The sequence below is a fragment of the Tachysurus fulvidraco genome, chromosome 1 (genome assembly GCF_022655615.1).
Source record: "Tachysurus fulvidraco isolate hzauxx_2018 chromosome 1, HZAU_PFXX_2.0, whole genome shotgun sequence".
NCBI lineage: Eukaryota > Metazoa > Chordata > Actinopteri > Siluriformes > Bagridae > Tachysurus > Tachysurus fulvidraco.
In genome coordinates, this window is record NC_062518.1 from 47,365,452 (window position 1) to 47,388,853 (window position 23,402).

The 23,402-nt window shown below is 41.5% G+C and overlaps 1 protein-coding gene across 1 annotated transcript in view; it reads right to left on the minus strand.

The window, feature by feature from the left end:
* The window catches only part of sorcs2 (sortilin-related VPS10 domain containing receptor 2), a 199,707-nt gene continuing 176,305 nt past the window's right edge, over window positions 1-23,402 (minus strand). Inside the window, exons 11-27 of the mRNA XM_027145523.2 lie at window positions 18,937-19,039; window positions 17,896-17,972; window positions 16,633-16,724; window positions 14,001-14,108; window positions 10,899-11,019; window positions 9,780-9,913; window positions 9,093-9,215; window positions 8,440-8,611; window positions 6,210-6,396; window positions 5,813-5,946; window positions 5,535-5,658; window positions 4,749-4,861; window positions 4,544-4,666; window positions 4,241-4,340; window positions 3,039-3,141; window positions 2,029-2,186; window positions 1-1,518 (exon numbers count right to left, since the gene is read on the minus strand). Of these exons, the coding sequence (XP_027001324.1) occupies window positions 1,454-1,518; window positions 2,029-2,186; window positions 3,039-3,141; window positions 4,241-4,340; window positions 4,544-4,666; window positions 4,749-4,861; window positions 5,535-5,658; window positions 5,813-5,946; window positions 6,210-6,396; window positions 8,440-8,611; window positions 9,093-9,215; window positions 9,780-9,913; window positions 10,899-11,019; window positions 14,001-14,108; window positions 16,633-16,724; window positions 17,896-17,972; window positions 18,937-19,039 (2,037 nt within the window). The 3' untranslated portion in view covers window positions 1-1,453. The remainder of the gene's footprint in view (window positions 1,519-2,028; window positions 2,187-3,038; window positions 3,142-4,240; window positions 4,341-4,543; window positions 4,667-4,748; window positions 4,862-5,534; window positions 5,659-5,812; window positions 5,947-6,209; window positions 6,397-8,439; window positions 8,612-9,092; window positions 9,216-9,779; window positions 9,914-10,898; window positions 11,020-14,000; window positions 14,109-16,632; window positions 16,725-17,895; window positions 17,973-18,936; window positions 19,040-23,402) is intronic.

Here is a 23,402-nt window from a genome sequence, read left to right on the forward strand (position 1 = left end):
TGGCAAGGGCATTTTTATAGTATTGTAAAGCAAGACAAACAAACAAATGTCTTCGGAGAGCTTCTGTTACAGTGATGTAAAGGTAAACAAACAAATAAACAAAGTGGCTTAGTGGCTTTTTGCTATAGAATTATAAAGCAAAACAAACAAACAAACAAACAAATAAATATCTTGGCTTTTTGTTGTAGTGTTGTAGAGTAAAACAAACAAACAAACAAACATACAAGCGAACAAATGTATTAGGGCTTTGTGTTGCAGTGTTGTAAAGTAAAACAAACAAACAAACAAACTAATGTAAAGCAAAACTAGCATTAGCATTGTTTACAATTAGCATTGTAAAGCAAAACAAACAAACAAATGTATTGGGGGATTTTTGCTTTAGCAGTGTAAAGCAAAACAAACAAACAAATGCATTGGGGGATTTTTGCTTTAGCATTGTAAAGCAAAAGAAACAAACAAACAAACAAACAAACAAAGTCTTGTGAGGACTTTTGGCTTTAGTCTCCGTCCGTCATCCTGCCATCCATATTTTTTAATAATTCCCAGAAAAACCCTGCTGTGTTTCTCCTGAATTTCACACAGTAAGTGAGGAAGATCTTTCTATTTCTTTTTGACTCAGTAGAGGACAGAATCCTGTGATTTCTTATTGCATCAGAAGCTGAGAATGTGGATGAAAAAAAAAAGAGAAATTACAGATAGGGAATTCTTGTCCCTTTGGCTGTATGGATAAACATGGCTACTCCTGAATTCCATGCTCATCTTGGTCATTTCCACAAACTCTAACCACATCTTCACCGCCAATCTTAAAAAATAACATAACTCATGGATTCAGACCACAGCAGCACCACTCGCTCAGGCCTGAGAGAAAGAAAAGAGCTCTACAGTACATCAACTCAAACAAATGAGGAAACGATGGAAGAAAGAACAAAATGTATGAGACTTTATAAAGAAACAGGTAAAATATCACACCACAATTACCACCACAGACATCTAAAAAAAAACGTGACCTCTATATTCTCTCTGAGACGGCCAATCAGAGTGCATCGACCAGTCACATGACAGGAAGTAAAAATGGTCCCTGGGCATCAGTGAAAGTGAAAGTGCTGAAGATGTCCCATCATCCCAAGAGACAGGAAGGAAAGAGAGAAGAATAAAGTGTGTGTGTGTGTGTCAATTCTCTTGAGCATTTAATAAACGGATGAATAGAGGGGGAAAGCCGTGCGTGTGTGTGTTGTGTGTGTGTGTGTGTGTGTGTGTGTTATGTGTGTGTGTGAAATAGAGAGAGAGATGGTTAGAGAGGTTTTGCTGTGCTGATGATTAATATGTGCAGTTTCACTGTTCCTCCTGTCTGGGCGTGTTAGGGTCACATGTGGGTGTGGCCTAAAAGGCGTTGTCCATTCAGGTGTGTGGAGTTAAAGGCAGCCTCCGTTCTGGTGGGCGGAGCTAAAGATCATCAGCTACTCAGGTATCCGTGCAGTTCCCTCGATGTGATGCTGAGCACAACTCCTGAGTGGTTGCCTTTTAAAAAAAATAAATAAAACAAAACAAAACAAAAAAACACTTTTTTGAACAAACTTACTTTCACACGGTCGGGTCATGTGATGCACTCACTGTAACCATGACGACACTTCGGTAATTCAGATGAAATAAATAATGAGGAAGTTGTTTCTACCTATCTGCTACAGGTGTTTTTTTTTTTTTATCCACTATGTTTGTTAATCTCACATTTCCCTCAACCTGAAACCTGATTGGTCAGGAGATTAAACAGCCCTAAGTGTGAGTCAGCGCTTCTGAAAACAAATCACCTTACGAGCTATCGCTAGATTCCAGACAATATAAACACACACTTATCCAGCGACAGTCAAAGAATTTTCAGGTTATCTACTGTATGGATTCTTGTGAACATCTGGTGGGCGAAGCAACACGTGCAAATCGACTCAATGGTATATTGTGTGCTTTTTTTTTTACCACCATCGAGTTGCTTTATCGCATCACTTCTAAAAATAAAGTCAAAAGGTGTGACGGTACCTCGTCCATTACCCAGAGTCTGTGAGTCGAGGTCATCGTCGATAAACTCCTCCCCCTGGATGATGTGTTGTGTGTCGTCGCTGTGATTGACAGGGCTGGTCATTTCCTGCTCCTTTTCGTTGTGCATCTGTGCGTAGACGTTACGTCCCGGCATCTTCCTGAAAAGCCAGAATGGTTGGTGATCATTAAGAAGCCGTGAACGTGGGATTAACAAGAGATGTGATGTGAACTTATCGGAGAACCATCGGTGTGGAATGATGTGGATTTGAGGAACAAAACGCTGTTATAGGAACATCCAGGAAAACCGAACGATTCCTGTTCTGGCTTATGACTTAAACATGATGAGTATCTGCTGTACATGGAACTGTGAACAAGCTGTTGCTATAGAAATGATGATCTAAACAAATCTGCACTAATATCCTTCGGACCGATCAGAACGCAGATATGTGGAGTGGTTTTTATGTCTTTTTTTTATTGCATTATGAAATATGTTTTTTTTTTTTTTTAGAGTTAAGCCTGAAGATTGTCTCGACTCTTCTGTGAGGCTTTCAGACTTCTGCTAAATACCGAGAAACATTTATGAGTTTAATTCCCAGCTACGTTGCTATCAAACCTGCGAAAGTCACATGACACGACACGACATGGCATCAGACACCGGGATCAGCAGTTAAGGAAACATCTTCAACAAGAGCTTCCTTAACCAGGAACCGAAGGAAACTCTGGGTTTTATTTGAAGGCCACCGTCTGGAGATGATGTAATAGGAACGATGATGTCAGTAAATGTGACAAAATATCTGGTGGAAACATCACTGATTTGCTGGTTCCTGAAGGTTCCTCTGTTTGGTTTAGATCTCAAACAGCAACCAGTTTCCTGGTACTAAAGGTTCTGCTACTTGGTGCGAGTCTTAGTTCAGATTTACATGGATTTGTTCATTTGTATAATTGATCATCATAAATATTAATGATATTAACTGATCAGAAGTGGAATAAAAAATGAGGTGAAAATGTACCTTTTAAACTTGTAGAGGAGGAAGAGTCCTGTACTGATGAAGGTGATGAGAAGAATGCCAGCCAAAGCCCAGAACCCGGGACTGGCAGCACCGATCCGAGAGTCTGTGGCCAATGAGAACACACACACACACACACACACACACACACACACACACACACACACACACACACACACACACACACAGATACTGTATGAAAGAGTCTAAATGATAGGAGTTTTGTACTTTATCTTCCAGCATGAAGAAATACACACACACACACACACAAACACACACACACTTTTTCCATCATCGTTATATATATATCTATTATCATGCGCACAAAGAGCTGAAACATGCCGACACACACAGCATGAAAAAAAGCATCACACTGCACCCAAAGGATCTTAGAGGACGTCCAACATTCCTACCGAACTTCCATTCAGTCTATGAAGCTCGTATTAAAGTAGACACTCAGGACTTTAAGAATGTGTAGAGTTTCATCACAATTTCTGTTTTTCTCTACAATACTCGAGGCGATATTTTCACAGAAAAGATCTACGTGTTATTTCTTTCCACACAGTTGTTTGTATGTTCCGAGTAAATGTTGATATCAAACCCATTTCTGCTCTCTGCGATGCTCCGAGTGTTTGTTCACCTAAAGAGCAGCTCAGATTTATGTTTAACACTAAAATTCAGTGTAAGATTACGTATCGACAGAGTCCTGATTTATTTTAGACTCGTTTAGGAAATCCAGGGAGATTTTTCCTGAGTGAAGATTTCGGTGGATGTGAGCAGCAGTGCTGATGGAAACTCCTTAAATGAGACAAAAGATTAGAGGACAGAAAGGAAAAGGAGTCAAACAGGAGACTGGGATTAAAAACCCACCGCTCGCGGACGCTCTGGACGACACGTCGCTAGTTATTAGCCCTTAAAAACACACCAGGAATCATTTACACTTTATACACAGCTCTACCTTCACACTGGCCGAGAGACAAATCTGTCCTTGCTGTGTAAATCAGGCACAAGCACAAGGTGGCGCTGTTCCTCCGCTGGATCAGCGTTAGCTATGGATGGCGTATGTGTCTCTCGTTTGTGTGAAAGCAGGAGATGTAAACATTGATGTCACAAAAAAAAACCACTCTTCTGAATACAGAATTACTTTCTGATAGAAAACAGTTCTGATCTTTACGGAATATAATCAGACGGCTTTGTTACGTTACCTGCGTCAAGATCTGTTAGAGTCACCAGCACTCTCAGTCCACCACGGACCACGAAGCTGACATTACTCTCTCTTAGTGCCTGCTTTATGGTGGACACACGCTACAATACACACACACACACACACACACACACACACACACACACACACACACACACACACACACACAGCTTATTTAAGAGTAAGAGCTAGGAGATAGCCATTGCCTTAACCAAGATTAGCGCTTTATCTTCTCCTGATATGATACTTTCTGACATAAGGGCATTTTTAGTTTGTGTGTGTGTGTGTGTGTTTAGATCAACACCTTATTGGCAAACCCGCTCCTCGTGGTGGGTGTGTCCTCTGTGGGCAACACATATAAGTCCGCTCTGGTCGGCAGCCCAGGCTTCACCATGGCAACCATCGATTCCTGAGGAAGTCCAGTGATCTGGAAGGACAAAGATCCAGGAAACCGGTCAGTAGTCTGTGTGTGTGTGTGTGTGTGCGTGTAAGTGTGTGTGGTGAAAAACCTTGGCCAGCATTTTGGTGACCACGTGTCCCACGTCCTCTCTCCACTCTGGGATGTTGGGGTTGAAGCGATCCAAGTTCGGACTGAATCCAAGCGGAATGACCTGGAAATGATCTGAAAAGAAGAAAGGCCTTAGGTTATAGGTCTAGATTCTAGATTTGGGTTTATTCCTGTCCCTCTTTCTCATATATTAGTGCGTTTCTTAGTAGTAAAAGGTGCCGATGCTAAAGCTGAAAAAGAAATGACTTTAGTTAGATTTATTTCTTCTTTAAAGAAGATGATTTTGAGGTCAGTTAAACAATCATGTTTAAAAAATATTCATTTCTGCCCCGAGTCTGCTCTATACGGATTAAGTTTAGCTCACAGTGACACCCAGTGGACAAACCAGGAAGTGCATGGTTAAAGCTTTCTCAATAACATGACGACAAGCAAACATTTACTAAAAGAAAATTCACAAAAAAAACAAAACAAAAACAGTTTTGTAAACAAAAACAAAAATTACATAGTTTCTTCCAGAGACCATAAACAGATGAACTTGAAAAAACTTGTGAAATCGGTGAACTGGTGAAGTTTTCTGCTTGTGTAACATGTATGGAAGGAGACTTGGGTGTCAGATCAGAGATTGTTTTAGACAGAGGTTAAACAAATAGCTTGTATAAGATGTGTGTTGAGACGTGATGTTAAGGAATCTAATAACAATCGTCAGTTATTGCATTGTTTTATTCCTGTGTCCTGTGTTTATACTGAATGTGTGAGATATGTGTTAAATGTAGAAACATGAACTCACCGTAAACACGTACGGTTTTGCTGTCCTGCACCGTGGAGCGTCCATTAGATGCCTGGACGGTGACGGAGATCTGACCTTCATCAGAGAAGCTGGTGAGGATGCTGTTCTCCAGCGTCAGCCTCGGCTGGACAAGCAGTGTTACGTTACTATGAGACCAGGCTCAAATACTATAAATAATAAATCTGAGCATATAAGACTATATATTAAATAATGCTGTTAAAACCAAATGATTTCTTCATCAGGAGAGCTTCAGCTATGAACATTTTTTTTTTACGCACCTGAAGCTCCTCTCCGATCCACCAGTAGAAGACGGTGAAGTTCGAGTCCCCAGGAAGCAGCACAGCAGTCAGGTTTACTTCCTGTTTCCTTCCTGCGATGGGCACCACTTCCAAGTGGACTTCCTGTAGAGGTTCTACAAACAAGAAGAAGGGATTCCACTCATCTGTCTGCTCGGTCGCTCGGCAGAGTAAAGATCAGTGAAATAATAATTTAAAAAAAAAAAAAAATGGTTTATTTTATTTTGTATTGTATTTTATTTCAGTCAAAAGACATAAGGGATCAATAGCTAAAAGGGGAAAAACAGTTAACATAAACTCTCAATTAAGGGTCTAAATGTAATTTTGAGCACTTTTGCTGCATTATGGGTAAAACACGGAGGATCTGGCTACAACTCACGTGTGACCCGGATGTACAGCACGGCCTGATCGCCACCGGCTGCGTTCTCCGCCTTCACACTGACACGATAAATCCCCGGCTTCTCGTAACGGTGCTGAATCGGTTCATCTGTCACCGTTAAGTTCTGATAAACAGCACGAACGCCGTCAGAAAGGTCCACCTGGTACCGGGTACTGCTTGTATCACCCTGAGAGAGAGAGAGACAGAGAGGTAGACACAAAGAGAGAGAGAGAGAGAGAGAGAGAGAGAGAGAGAGAGAGAGAGAGAGAGACAGAGAGACAGAGAGAGAGAGAGAGAGAGAGGTAGACACAAAGAGAGAGAGACAGAGAGGTAGACACACACACAGAGAGAGAGAGAGAGAGAGAGAGAGAGAGAGAGAGAGAGAGAGAGAGAGAGAGGTAGACACAAAGAGAGAGAGAGAGAGAGAGAGAGAGAGAGAGAGAGAGAGTTAGACACATAGAGAGAGAGAGAGAGAGAGAGAGAGAGAGAGAGAGAGAGAGAGAGAGAGAGAGAGAGAGAGAGAGAGAGAGACAGAGAGGTAGACACAAAGAGAGAGACAGAGAGAGAGACAGAGAGGTAGACACAAAGAGAGAGAGAGAGAGAGAGAGAGAGAGAGAGAGACAGAGAGGTAGACACAAAGAGAGAGACAGAGAGGTAGACACAAAGAGAGAGAAGGAGAGAGAGAGAGACAGAGAGGTAGACACAAAGAGAGAGACAGAGAGGTAGACACAAAGAGAGAGAAAGAGAGAGAGAGAGACAGAGAGGTAGACAGAGAGAGAGAGAGAGAGAGAGAGAGAGAGAAAATCATTTGAGTCCCTCAGCAGTTATGATCATTAACACTGTTAATTAATTAATTAAATTATTATTATTATTTTTTTACAATTAATTTATTTTGACATATTTGACACAGATTTAAATTGATACATTTTGTAAACATATTTTTTTAATGTCACAGTTAAAGGCAGGGTCTCCGATTTTTGAGAAATGCTTCAGAAAACTGAGTCAGGTCGAATAATAAACAAAAATCAAAACAAAAATCAAAACTAACGTGTAGCCAATGAGCAGAAAGGGGCGGGGCTTGTCCATATGCGCCAGAGAGAGTGTTCAGTGCGAATGTGTGACATTAGCAGAAAGCGGTTTTAACATTGACATGGAGGATAAAAACAAAGAAAGAAAGAGAAGAAAGACTTACGATAAGGACAAGAAGTAGGACGTGTTAATATAGGATCAGCTTTCCAGCGCTGGAGAGAACTGAAGGAGCAGGAAGTTGGCCACATATTCACAGGTTGGAGTTTCCCGAGTCAATAACTCCTGAGCTAAACGCTGTTACTACACAAATAACACCTCTTTTCTATCGTAGTAATGTAGAGAGGCAGCTACAACCGCGTTTTGTGTAGTAACAGCGTTTAGCTCAGGAGTTATCGACTCGGGAAACTCCGACCTGTGAATATGTGGCCGACTTTACTTAAGATGCCGAGGCGCTTTTTCCTTCTCGATAGGTGAGTAACGTTGGTTTTGCTTTGTTACACAGAACTAATATATGCCTTTGTCCTTTACATCATTATGCTTGTGTGGCATTTTTGCTTGTTTGTTTATCTACAATCGTATTGTTCTTCCCTTCAGCTATGATAAAGACACATTTCTTTCTGTTAGTTGCCAGGGTTACGTATGTATGTATGTGTGGGCGGAGCTATCGATACAGGGGTGGGACCCGTTTGGGTTAGGGGCGTGTTTGTTTTGGTGATTTTATACGTCAACATTGGCTTTCAAAAATCGGAGACCCCACCTTTAATACATATAATTATCAGAATTGAATTCAAATGAATTCCCCCATTTTCACAGGTAAATGAATTTTTTAAAATTATTTTTTACCTATAATTTATATGTATTTTATATTTTTCACGTCTTACTTTCCTTTTTTTTGAAGTGCCTTTTTTCCCTATAGAGATTATTAATGATTTATTCATTAATATCTTTACTCAGATCGCTAAGTTTCAGGGTGTGATGTCATTTAAATATATGAACCAGTCATCATGTCAGATGTGTAGAATTTTACTAGAGTCACAAATAGGGGGCGTGTCCTGAACTTTCAAGGTAGATTAAAGGTTTGGTTTTTAATCTCTTTTAATCTTTAACATTTTACATTATATATTATATATACATTTATATTACAGATTTGTTCTATCATCTGTCCTGTCCTTATATCTGAGCTACAAAAACCACATCTCACCTGCTCCTGATGGACGATGAAGGTGATGTCATCACCAGGTGCTACAGTAAGCATCTGCCCCTTGATGCGCAGTTGTAGGCCTCTGGGGGGCATCAGAGGGCAGGCGTGCTGCTTCCCGCTCTCCTCTTTATTTATCCCGCCATCACAGGCGTTTGAGGTGAGCTTACGATAGCTGTGCGAAAGAAACACACACACTCTGGGTTAGACATGGAACTGGAACTGTACATACACACAGTCACACACACACACACACACACACACACACACACACACACACACACACACACACACACACACACACACACACACACACAAGAATCTCATTAGTATTCACTATAGTGGCTGATTTCTGTTTAGAATGTACTTCTAGTAAGACGTGTGTGTGTCTGTGTGTGTGTGTGTGTGTGTGTGTGTGTGTGTGTGTGTGTGTGTGTTTACAATCAAGGTGTTTGCATGTCCCAGAACAAAAGTACAGGCATCTTTGCATCCAAATCCTTCTTTTGGATTTGCATATGATTGAATATTCAAAGATCTGTGCAGTATATTCATGTATATTCATACAGGTAGAATAATATAACAAGCAACCTGAAGAGTGTGTGTGTGTGTGTGTGTGTGTGTGTGTGTGTGTGTGTGTGTGTGTGTGTGTGTGTTACCCCGTGCTGATCTTGAAGGTTTGTCCCAAATGGCAGTTTTCGGGTGGAACTTCAGGATCGTGCCAAAAGTCGTGGTAACAGCGATCACCTTCCGCTTTCAGGCTGCGCTCGAATCCATAATCACTACAACACACACACACACACACACACACACACACACACACACACACACACACACACACACACACACACACACAGCTGTAGCACTGAGAGAAGACAGTTTAATTAACAAACACACTGTAACCATAGCAACACTAAACTGTCAGCTAGTTTAATACTTAGTTATTATAAATACATAGATGACTGATGGTCTGCTTCATTTTCGCTCAATCATAAATGTCATTTTATTTTTAAAAAAACTTTAAAACTTCATTTGCATAGACCCCTCCCCCACCCCTCCGTCAATCTGCGACCTGATTGGCCAAGCGATAAATGAGAGTTGAGTTTGACTCAGCATTTTTTTTTTTGTTGTTGTTTTTTAAATTCGGTTCAGTTTTTGGAAAGACTTTGCTGTGCTATTAAAAAATGCACACAGTAGACGCGTCCACATTTTTCCCTGTGCTCCTGCATCTTTTCACCGATCTGCGTGCGAAAACGTGCGCTGGGGGTTGAGTAAAAGAGGAGTGGTGTGAAATAAAAGCAAAGTGAAATGTGCTGCTATTCAGAGGCAGACGGTGAGCTCAGTACCAGCTGAAGTCTTTCTCCGAGCACTGACAGGGTTTAGCCGTCAGCGCAGACGTGAAGCTCTTCCCTTTAATGCACAGAGACGACTCCTTCCTTCTTCTGTACGCTCGCTCCTGTCCCATGATGCAATGCTCTCCCTGTTAGAAGACAAAAGAACAGCAACCGTTAGACAGGAAGTAGACAGACACATAGAAAAAGAGAAAGGAGAGAAAGAGGGGCAGAACAAAAGAATGATGAACAGATAAAGATGGATAGATTGTGAAAAGGTGGTGGACAGGCAGACAGACAGACAGACAGACAGGAAGAGGCAGAGAGAGAGATCAGCAGAAGACAGAAACAAATAAACAGACAGATGAGTAAAAAGGTAAAACAGTGGCAGTCTAGTAAACACAGATGCAGATAGACAGATAAACAGTGGGACAGACAGGTAAACATAGAGGCAGGTTAACATTGAGGCAGACAAACAGGTAAACATAGAGGAAGAAAGACAGGTAAACATAGAGGCAAACAGACAGGTAAACAGAGAGGAAGACAGACAGCTAAACATAGAGGAAGACAGACAGGTAAACATAGAGGCATACAGACAGGTAAACATAGAGGCAGACAGACAGGTAAACGTAGAGGCAGGCAGACAGACAGGTAAACAGAGATGCAGACAGACAGGTTAACATAGAGGCAGACAAACAGGTAAACATAGAGGCAGACAGACAGGTAAACAGAGAGACAGACAGATAGGTAAACAGAGAGGAAGACAGACAGGTAAACAGAGATGGAGACAGACAGGTAAACAGAGATGAAGACAGACAGGTAAACATAGAGGCATACAGACAGATAAACATAGAGGAAGACAGACAAGTAAACATAGAGGAAGACAGACAGGAAAACAGAGAGACAGACAGGTAGAGCGGCAGACAGGCAGGTAAACATAGAGGAAGACAGACAGGTAAACAGAGAGGCAGACAGACAGGTAAACATAGAGGAAGACAGACAGGTAAACATAGAGGAAGACAGGTGGGTAAACATAGAGGAAAACAGACAAGACAGACAGAGAGGCAGACAGGTAAACAGAGAGACAGACAGGTAAACAGAGAGACAGACAGGTATAAGAAGAGGTGTTGTTACCTGCAGGTTAGTGAGTTTCCATGAGTCGTAGTCGTCCTCGCTACACAGCTGAGGGAATGACTGGCGGAAGTCCACCTTCACCAGCTCCCAGTCTGAACGATAGCTAATGTGACCAAACACACTACACACACAGAAGCCACAGTGTAATAAAGAACTGTGTTTCTTTACAGGAAAAATCTGCCACATGATGGCGCTCTAGATTTAGGAATTAGAGCTAAAACAGACAACATCAGGGCTGAGTGAATCGTCTGTGAGAACAAATGCAGTCTGTTTAACCACCAGGAGTTTAATTAACTCTCAGAAAATGGAGATCTCCTAAAACATCTCCTCCCCAGTCCCCTTTCTGCCTCTACTGGTGAAAGTCCAATATAACACAGACCCTACACAGCATAACCCAGCAACACGTGCTGTCAGGGACTGGGGTTAAATCCCTAACATATAAACTGCATCAGCATGATTGCTTAATAAAGGCATGGAACTAAACTTTGGAGTATGAATAAAATAATTCATGTTACTGAGTTACTGGTAAAATTGAACTCAAAGTGTTTATATTTAAAACAACGTTACGTAACCATAACAACCATGTCTATATTTGAATGTACCTCGATACTTCAAACACATTTTATTCGAAACTATTTTAACAAACGAGAAAAAAATTCAGATAAATATGAAGAACGTTAAATACTACACTGAAAGCGTGACGTCGTAAATGTCACATATATTTAGTCACAGGACAAGTACAGTAGAAATGCAGTAGGAACTGTAGCCCAGGGCCAAAACATCTCAGCGCCAAAGTTTCTGCTCTTAAATCTCTCTTAAAATAACTGCTAAAGCTTTAGCCAAAAACCTCACTACACTGGGCTGTGCTCAACTGTAACATATCAGCATTAAAACTGACAATCATTTGTTAAATATTCCATTGGGATAAGAGTTCCACCACAGAGCTGCTGAGTTCTGGACTCTGATTGGTCAGAAGGTGTTGATTAATTCTCTGTAACAGTAGAGCAGGTTTGCACTCGTTTGCGTTTCTATAGTAACAGCCGGTTCACAAGGACGTGTACAGCAGATGCGGCACGTGTATGGAGATGTTTATGGAACGTGTACAGAGGAGTAAGGAGAAGAACAGGGGCATAGACGCCTTTATTATCGCCACATATACATTACAGTGGAATTCTTTTCTGCATATACCCCAACTGAGGAGGTTGGAGTCAGAGTGCAGTAGCAGCTATGATAAAGCACCCCTGGAGCAGGGAGGGTTGAGGGCCTTGCTCAAGGGCCCAGCAGTGGCAGCTTAGCTGTGCTGGGGCTTGAACCCCAATCCTCCAATCAACAACCCAGAGCCTTAACCAGTTGAGCCACCACTGCCCTCCAGTCTGAGACGTATAGAACTGGAAGTAGCTTGTTGTGTAGACATTGCACATCATTCCACAAATATGTTGCTGATAAATTAAAAAAAAAGTAATCTTTGGCACATTTCAGTGTTATGGAGAAATTACCCACATTGGTACATGCTGTTGTCTTTCTCGAGAGTTCTGCCAACTAGCCAAACAAGCTAAACCCAAAAAGATAGAGAGAGATCTCCTTCCACTCTTGTTGTCGTCGGTGCAATTTCATCTGCCCCAATTTTTCATTATCAGCTCAAGTTCCACATCACTAAAAATCGAAATCCCAGCAGCAAATCGTTTCACACCTGCCATCAAACATCATCCACACACACACGCACACACCTCATTGAACAAGTCTTCCTTTCACTGACCGTTATCCATGATGACCCCAATCAAGTCCTCCAGAATCCTGCAGTGCTGAAAATCATAAGTCTTCCAGACACTTTTGGTTTCTTGGACTCCCGCTGTGAAGCATGCTACACTGTGTTGGATTTGGAGCCAGAAAAGCAAACATGCACACGAGCTAGAGTCTAATCCATCAGAGCTCTGTAGCTAACTGATTGCTGCTTTGATCACAGCAGATGTTGATTTGATCCTTGAGCATTGCAGGTTTTAAGTTTTTTTTTTTTTTTGAAGCGATTGAAGTGATTCAACTGAAGGACAGGCATGGACGAGCAGCGGGTGAAGGACGGGGAGCGGAGGGATAGAATGCTGGATGGAGATAAGGGACAGGTGAGGATGACACACATTCAGGTGATGGGAAGGAAGTGTAGGAAGGACTGCTGACGGGTACAGACAAAATCGAAAACAGGTTGAAAGTGTAGTTTATCTACCACCGAACAGGTGGATGCTCTCTGGGACACGTGTAGGAAAAGGAATGCTAGATGAAGCCGATAGTGATGGATAGACCGGTAGACCTGAGAACTAGATGGAAGTGAGAGACAGATAGGGAGTTAAGAAAGAAATACCAAATGAAGTGATGATACTGGACAGACAGCTAAAGGCAAGAACCGAATGGATTTGGCGGACAAATAGAGAAGGTGACTATAAGACAGATTGCGGTGATAGTGATGGACAGACAGCTCTCAGAGCAAACTGGGAAGGAGAAAAGAAAGAAGGTGGTATAGTTGCCTGACATAGAGGTGGTGAGGAACAGATTGAATTCAAGGACAGATGGTGGTCAAGGACAAACTGGTGTAGGTGTGGCTCATATGGATACATAAATGAACAAGATAATGTGAGGGATGGACGGAAATGGGGCAGATTGAGCTGGAGAACAACTAAAAATATGGGGAAGGAAAGAATGTACAGAAGGATAGCTTAGAGCGTGGAGAAGTAAAATTCTAATTGTTTTTACAGAGTAGAAGAGACTCATATGGAACTGCACCACCGGTGAATCGGAGGCGTGTGAGATGAGGGATGAAAGACAGGTCAGTGTGCCAGAAGACATTCAGAGATGAATACAAACAAATGTGAGGAGCAGGTGAGACACAGGAAGTGTGGAACAGGGCAAGTGAGGAAATGACCATCAGAAGCTCGCTGGTTAAGGCACTGAACTAGTAATCCGAAGACTGTGAGCTTGAATCCCAGGACCACCAAACTGCTACTGTTGGCCCTTTGAGCAAGGCCCTTAACTTTCAATCGCTCAGCTGTATAAAATGAGATGAATGGAACTTTGTCTTTGAATGTATAGTAAGGAAGAGAGGTCAGGACTTACGTCATAACCAGGGTCTCATCGCCGGGTTCGCTCAGCAAGCCGTCTACAAACACCGACGTGCTGGTGAAATTGTGAATGCTCCACGTACGTCCTTCATCAACACTGAACCTGCAAACACACCACATCATACATCACTGATTTACTTCAGAAAATGAAAACAGTCACCCTTTGCCAACGTTACTGTCTCTGTCTTCAGTCGTTAACCTGCACTGCTTAAATTACTGACTTGTACTTTTAAATCATCGATCTGCATCATCTTACATCACTGACACCGACGTTTGTCCTGGACTCACACCATCTCACATTAACCTTCGCTGTTTTCCTTTGCTTACTTTCCTAAATATAATCAACCTACAGCATTCATCAGTGACCTGTTACAGTCCGAGTCATGGTTCCCATAGCGACTATCACCACCGATATGATTTTGCCTTAGTATTGGTTTTGGGTTTTCCCTCAACCCTGAATTATAATCGGGTCTCTTTATCATCCTCTTCACCAGAGACATGTTTGTGTATGTATAACTTGTTGTTTTATTGGTTTAAATTTTTATCAAACATCATGTCCTTAGGTGTGAACATTAGTTCCCTTTTTTCCCCTGAGTCTGCTTAGCATGTTCCTGGTCTTGACCTTTGAGTGTTTGACTTTTGTGAATGAGCCTAGTTTGTTACTCCCACAATACACATTGACTTTATGGAAAATAAGAACAAGGACACTACAAGGACTCTGAACATCAAAGTCCGTGTTTGGATCGATTTGATCAGGAGGACGTCAATCTGGACTGCAACACTGTCACCACAGGAGGAGTGAGTCTCTAGAGGGTTGTGTTTTGTACAAACACCGATCTATGTGTGTTTACATAATCACGCTTCATTCACAACATGGCGTCTGAGTGCTCAAAGGAGCACTGAGGCATAGAAGGGACCCTGGGTGTTAACTCAGTTTGAGGTGAACCGAAGCTCCGGCAGCACTATGAAACAAAACAAAACAAAAATATATAAAATCCATTTTTGTTTCTGTCTTTTAATATCTTGATGAGGGTCACTGATACATGACTAAATACAGCATGTAGCAACAGTCAAGAGTCCTGACAACAGTAGATAGTTCGGCCTGTAATTTTCTCCAATCGGGACAGACAAAAACGATGAAGACGTCCGTGTAAAACAGTACCACACACGCAATGGTCAATCCCATTCCAGAATAATCTAGATTTGCAATCCATCAGAAAATAAAGTGCTGTGAACTAGGTACCTAAAAATAGAAGCATAACAGGCTATGAAACAGCAGTCACTCTGTACTTCGTACTGTTATTTGACACATGAACACTTACTGTATGGAAAATGAAATAAGTGCCCCACTGGCCAAGATGCGCTAAAATAACTCTGGGTTTTTTTTTTCGTCTTATTTTTGCCAGCAATGTCAGCTGTAAATTGTACCTTATGTCACAAAAGTCTCCATAGGAACAGCATCTTATTTCGAAAAAATAAACCCTGCAGTTTGTATCGTAGCAGCTCTCGTCTTATGCTTTTCATTTAAACCACAGCTTCCCCTGATAGCTCCTCCCATCCGTCTACACAGAGCAGATGATGATCCCAGCTCTGGGTGTACAAGGTTCCAGCGTTCACAACTTGTCTTTTTTTTTTTTTTTTTTTTTTTGCAGTTCCAGCACAAATCGTCCGGATATTAATTATGCAGCAGATATTGCTAAAGGTCCCAGCGTGAACACTGTACATGCATTTCAATTGAACGTCGTGATAAAACTTTAAACACCTATCCTCTGATGCCATATTTAATCTCTTTATAAGCTTGTAAGTTAATTGCTGTTGTTTCCTGGAGTTCTACATGCTCAGGGTGAAATATCATTTCCATCGTCGTCATTCCTTCGTCTCCATCGGAATGAACGCTAGCTGACGGAGTCGTGGGTCGCTTTCTGCTTTCCAGCTCATCTGACAAGAGCTAAGAAAAGCAAGCTGTGACTCACATGCTCTCATTCTCTATATGGTAATTTTACCTCTTGCATTTTTTATCCCTTGCTTCACTGCAACATGCTACTAATACGTAAACACGTGAACACACAAAGGTATCGCCTGCCATGCCGCATGCGCTAGAGCGGAATGAGTATTGAATATAGTCTTGGGGTTTTATCAAATCTAGGTTTGACATTTTTGTGTGTGTGTGTGTGTATGTATTGTAAAGCCTCATGACTACTTAAGGGATTTTTTTCAGGGGAATTTCATCGTTCTTCCTTTCAGACCGGACAGAAGTTCATATCTTACGGATACTGAAGTCTCTTTAAATAAGTAACAAGGGAAAAAAAACGCAGGGATCAAAGGAAGAGAGAGAGAGTGAGGGAGAAAAGAATGAGAGAAGAGCCTCTTGAGTGAGAAGATGAATTTACTCGAGAGTCTCTCTAGGGTCGAACGTGTGGAACAAGGATAAGTGAGGATTCCTTCTCTCTCTCTCTCTCTCTCTCTCTCTCTCTCTCTCTCTCTGATGCTGTACAAGATTTGTGCCTCAAGGCAAATCTCCCCTCTAATCTGTTCGTCTAATTAATTTTCTGTCACACCAACTAACATCAGAGCAAGATTTTATGCTCCAAAGTGCAGAAGCAAAGCTACTTGAAAAGAGTACGTACTTGAGGATCTTTAACGGGATGGACGTGTCTTTGATGGCCACGATGACGCCACCGTGATCCAGATACAGGATATGATGCTCCTCTTCGAACACCTGAGAAAATACAAACTCGGATCAGGTTGTGTTCATGGTACTTCCACCCAAACTACATCCAAACTTCTGCCCTCGAAACATTAAGCTTCATAAAATCAGCGACAGCATCTGTGTCACCTGAAAGAGCCGCTGCTGTAACCATAAAGACAATCACTACAATCACCTCTTTCCTTTTCTACACCTGGGAACTGTCATGATCATTCTGTCTCCTCTGAAGGTCTCCTCTGGCTTGATGATTAGCGATTTGATGATTAGATGATTTGTGCAACAGACTTTGTGCACAATTACCACAGGTCAGCACCGGTCCTTCAGTGAGATATTAGCCAATCACAATCAGGCAGCAGAATTCCCAGATGAATGGCCGGTTCTGGGAATTATGACTTGCCCAGCAATTTACCAGTAATTCCAATTTGTATTCATTTAAAAATTCCACCTTGTACTTTTTACTAAAGGACTGAAACTAGAGACTCCTTTCATAAACCTTAAATAGACACATAAGCCCGCGCTGTTGCTATGGAAACATATTAGGACATATTAGAAGGGGTGCATTAATAATACTGTAATAAGAAAACTCATCAACACTTTCTGACAAATCAGAATTCAGGACTCAACAGTACTAAGCAATTTTATTCCCTAACAGCATGAGAAAGAAAGACAGAGACAGACAGTAAGAAAAGAGGAAGATAGAGAGCCGGAAGAATGCAGGGGGAACGTTTATATTTGCAGAGCTAATCAGAGTTACACTGTGGAAATGAAAATGAAAATGGAAAAGATTAAGAAGGGGATAAAAGTCATTGTGGAAGCAGAAGGCTGATGTAGCAAGAATGAAAAAGTGGAGAGAGAGAGAGAGAGAGAGAGAGAGAGAGGGAGAGAGATATGGATGGATGATGTGAATTCAGCCACAGATTTTTTTCCAACTGTATGCTACATTATAGATTATTTGAGGAGATCACCATTATTTATACATGATTAGCTAGCATGGCTGTTGCTTCTTCCCTGACATGAAGGATGCTCATGGATTATGGACTGTAAGCCTGGATGCCGGATGGTTGTGCCATTGGAGATATAAAAACCTTAGAAAGTTGTATCACTCTTTTTTGTTTGTCCGTTTTTGTTGTTGTTGTTGTTGTTCTGGTTTGTTTTATAAATGTATCTTATAGAATGTCCTCACCTGTCTCCAGGTCTTCCCACAGTCATTGGTGATGTACATCTCTTCTTTATATTCAACCAACTGAGAGCCAAGATTGCCTGAGAGAGAGAGAGAGAGAGAGAGAGAGAGAGAGAGAGAGAGAGAGAGAGAGAGAGAGAGAGAGAGAGAGAGACTGTTACAGTCCAGTGGGGTATGTCTGCTTTTTAATTCCTCCTTTTTGAATTCAGTGCAAAGGTGCGATTTTTACCTTTTATGTGATTAATAAACACACAGAGAGTAAAAGAGAGATGAGAAAGAAGAAGCAAGAGAGAGAGAGAAAAAAAAGAGGACACTCGTTTAATACAGGAAGCTGAGAGTACATGGCCAGGGGCGCCGTTTGACATCAAAGGCTGTATGTAGTGGAAAACCGTTGAAGCTGAACAAAATGTAATAATATTCCTGTGAAGCAACATATGCTGATGACGAAAAAGTGACAGAGAAAGAGAGAGAGAGAGAGCGAGGGAAGAGCATATGTATGCATTAGAGAGGAAAGATGTACTACTCTTACAGAAGAGTCACAGTAACATGTTCACATGAAAAAACCATGTTAATTGCACGGGTGTCATTTTACACTGAAGTCGACATGTTGATCGTTCATCCTACACCTCTGATTACTCAGAATTTGATTACGCATTAAGTTTTAATTTTGTCAGCTTCTGCAAGATAATGAAGTCTGAGATCAATTATTTAGCAGTTACACCTTTAATTCTTTCTTTACTAAAATGATATTTTCATAATATTTGTTCACGCATGGAAAGAACTCACCAACACTTTAATTAGTCCTTAAAATAAAGAGCTATAGCTTTATAATACACTATACAGAGGCTACGGAAAAAAACTGTCCACATGTCCTGCGATATCCAACCTGAATAGAAGGCAACGAGAATCATCTAACCCTAACCCTAACCCTAACCCTGTGTTTGTGTTGGAAATGCATGCCTGACAACAATTGGAATGAACTTGTCCCTTAAACATGTTGTTTAAACTGTGGAAAGGTTTCCGTGTTAACCTTTTGACACTGACCTGCACCCATGATGAGGCCGGGGGCGGAGTCTTTCGTGTGGACCGTCCCAGATACGTACGGGTTATCGGCCCATCTCAGGTGGAGGTGAAGGTGACAGTCTGGCTATGGTGAGAAAGAAAGAAAGAAAGAAAGAAAGAAAGAAAGAAAGAGATACATTGAATTTTTATTTATTACAGTCTGAGATTGTTATATATGTCTACCACCATGATGGTTCTTTTGTTTAATACTGAGATTCGCATTGTTGCAAATATTTCTACCACAGTATCTGCAGTGTTGGGGTCAGTGATAAACACACACGATACGGTTAGTTTCTACAAAACCACAGATGGTGCTGCATTCCAGCTGCATTTTGTCAGATGACTTACATCATAACTGATGCAGTACACTCATAAAACATTTTAAAAGCGTGTTTCTGGCCGTGCATGAGCAGTGTGCTCTGATTAAATGTGGTAATCTAGAGGTCTTCACTTCATTAGAGAGAATGTCATTGAAGATCCCCTTCGGAGTCTGGTTACATACACCAGACTGGGTGCCTGCTGGGGGAACGAGACTTCAAGTCATAAGTGCGGAAGTGTGTGTGTGTGTGTGTGTGTGTGTGTGTGTGTGTGTGTGTGTGTGTGTGTGTGTGTGTGTGTGTGTGTGTGTGTGTGTGTGTGTGAGAGAGAGAGAGAGAGAGAGAGAGAGAGAGAGAGAGCATCTCTTTCAAATATACACATCTTACTCTAGAAAAGATTTTGAAGTTATAAGCACATGTCAAAAATAAAATTCAGGAAACATGATGCAGCAATCACACAGAATAAAACAACACCTGCAAAAGAAACAGTAGAGGTCAAGTAAAAGCCAATGTATTAGTGAAACATTTAGTGATGTCCTTATGACTATTTACAGCACATTGTTTACAGCATTTCACTTACTGTACCTCACCCCATGTACCTTTTTAACTCCCTATCCCCATGTACACCAACACCTTACCTACACTATCCCCATGTACACCAACACCTTACCTACACTATCCCCATGTACACCAACACCTTACCTACACTATCCCCATGTACACCAACACCTTACCTACACTATCCCCATGTACACCAACACCTTACCTACACTATCCCCATGTACACCAACACCTTACCCACACTATCCCCATGTACACCAACACCTTACCCACACTATCCCCATGTACACCAACACCTTACCTACACTATCCCCATGTACACCAACACCTTACCTACACTATCCCCATGTACACCAACACCTTACCTACACTATCCCCATGTACACCAAGAACCTACCCACACTATCCCCATGTAAACCAACAACCTACCCAGGCTATCCCCATGTATGGCTAAACCTTACCCACACTATCCCCATGTACACCAAGAACCTATCTACACTATCCCCATGTACACCAAGAACCTACCCACACTATCCCCATGTACACCAACAACCTACCGAGACTATCCTCATGTACACCAACACCTTACCCACACTATCCCCATGTACACTAATAACATCAACACTATTCCCATGTACACCAACAACCTACCCACACTATCCCCATGTATGGCTAAACCTTACCCACACAATCCCCATGTACACCAAGAACCTATCTACACTATCCCCATGTACACCAAGAACCTGTCTACACTATCCCCATGTACACCAAGAACCTACCCACACTATCCCCATGTACACCAACAACCTACCGAGACTATCCCCATGTACACTAATAACATCAACACTATTCCCATGTACACCAAGAACCTACCCACACAATCCCCATGTAAACCAACAACCTACCCAGGCTATCCCCATGTATTTCTAAACCTTACCCACACTATCCCCATGTTCACTAACACCTTATCTACACTATCCCCATGTACACCAACACCTTACCCACACTAACCCCATGTTCACTAACACCTTATCTACACTATCCCCATGTACACTGGCACTTTGCCCACACTATCCCCATGTACACCAACACCTTACCTAAACTATCCCCATGTACACTAACACCTTACCCACACTATCCCATGTAAACCAACAACCTACCCAGACTATCCCCATGTATGGCTAAACCTTACCCACACTATCCCCATGTATGGCTAAACCTTACCCACACTATCCCCATGTACCAAGAACCTACCCACACTATCCCTATGTACACCAACACCTTGCCTACACTATCCCCATGTACACCAAGAACCTACCCACACTATCCCCATGTAAACCAACAACCTACCCAGACTATCCCCATGTATGGCTAAACCTTACCCACACTACCCCCATGTACACCAAGAACCTATCTACACTATCCCCATGTACACCAAGAACCTACCCACACTATCCCCATGTACACCAACACCTTACCCACACTATCCCCATGTACACCAATAACATCAACACTATACCCATGTAAACCAACAACCTACCCAGACTATCCCCATGTATGGCTAAACCTTACCCACACAATCCCCATGTACAACAACACCTTACCCACACTATTCCCTAGAAGACAGACACTTTACCCAAGCCATCCCTATGTACATTGACTCTTTAGCCACAATATCCCCTTGTACCCAAATGGTTTACCCACAATATTCCCTTGTACCCAATCGGTTTACCCACACTATCCTTATGTACCCCCAACAGCTTGCACACACCAACCCATCTCTTATTTCATCTATTTCATTATCATTATATACTCCAAAAGCATTCCTCCCCATCTCTATATAGATAAGTTTATTATCCCCACTCCAATGTCAAGTGCCCTTATACCACTATCACTATCTTAGTCTCAACTTTTCTAACACCATCACCACTCCTTCTCCTTGTCCTTCAATATTATTCCAACTAATTCACTTTTTGCACCACTGATATCCCCGTTCTGTCTAATACCCATTGCTCTGTCTACCCACATTATCCACACCATTTACAGCCTGGCTCTATGTGCATCAATCATGTCCCATTATAATGATCACTAACACCATCCCCTACACATCTTACATTCCCCTCCCTATGCACTGACACAATCCCTTCTTAATCAACATCCCATCCCTATGTACACCAACACCATCCCCGACACACCTACATCCCAGGCCTAAGTACTAAAAACTATCCCTAGCTCATTTGCATTCAATCGCTATGTATCTGTCACTATTCTGAACTCAACCATAAACCCCCGAACCACCCCCAATTGCTTCCCATCCTTATCTGTCGCAACTCTTTAGTAGTTGTACGTGGGTTGCCATCATAACCATATCTGCAGAGAGATAATATGTTTCATTTTATATTTTATATTTATATTATCTTTTATAATAAGAGCACTGAAAAGACTGCAACCAGCCCCGCTTCCACTGCAAAGATATATTAATTTGGATCCCATTACTGTGGATACCTGCAGAACACAGTAGTCATATGAGTCCTCATTCTGGTGCAGCTCTCTAATAGAGACTAAGAAATACACTGAGATGATATACTTAGGGGAATGAAGGAAAAAAGAAAAAAAGAAAAAGCAATGGGAAGAATGAGGAAACTACTAGTGAAGAGAGATGATAATGCGTCAAGGACAGAGAAGGAGACGGAATAAGTCAATATCCATTGTATTAAAAGTAAAGCAAGTAATGCATCGGTTTAAAAAAAAAACAAAAAACTTCAGACTGTTCTACAAGTCTCATTTCAGATTGCAGAGGTAGGAGACCCTGCCAACTCTCCACTCCCACAATCCCTTGCAGAATGAGATGATTCAACCTCCTTGCTGTTAGAGGTCAGTGGGTTTGTGTGCGAGTTTCAGCCTTGGATATAAATAAAAGAAACTACACAAGTGCAGAGTATACAAAAATACATTGTTAGATTGTATATTAACGTGATGTTTGGGTGACATTTTGATTAGCTGAATCTTATAATGCTAATTAAGTAGGTAGTCTTTTAAAGGGTTGAGCCAAAAATGGCAATCTTGATTAAATACAAATGAAAGTGAATGGCCACTGATTAGCATTATGTAAATGCTAGCATGCTGGAAGATTCTGCTCATTGGTATACTGTTTGGGTATGTTACTAACAAACAAAAGAGCGTGAATAGATTAAATTAGCCATATGCAAATACCATGCTAATTGTTGGAGACTAGCCTCCATTTATTGTTTGCCCAGACACTGTTTCGAAACACGATTTGTTTTTTGCAGATTTGGATGAAGAAGCGATGTCGAATCTCTTCCAATGTCTGATCAGTCTTACAACCCTACGTCCTTTAGAGGAGATTTCCTGAGATTAGTGCAATCAACAGAAAGGAGCAAAGACAGTGAGCTTTATAGAAAAATGCTATGGAGGTTGGTCAAACCCATGCAAAACAAAAACACAATTGTATTATTATTATTATTATTATTATTATTATTATTATTATTATTATTATTATTCTAAGATGACTATATCTAATACCTAATAATAAGAAATAGTGAAATCATT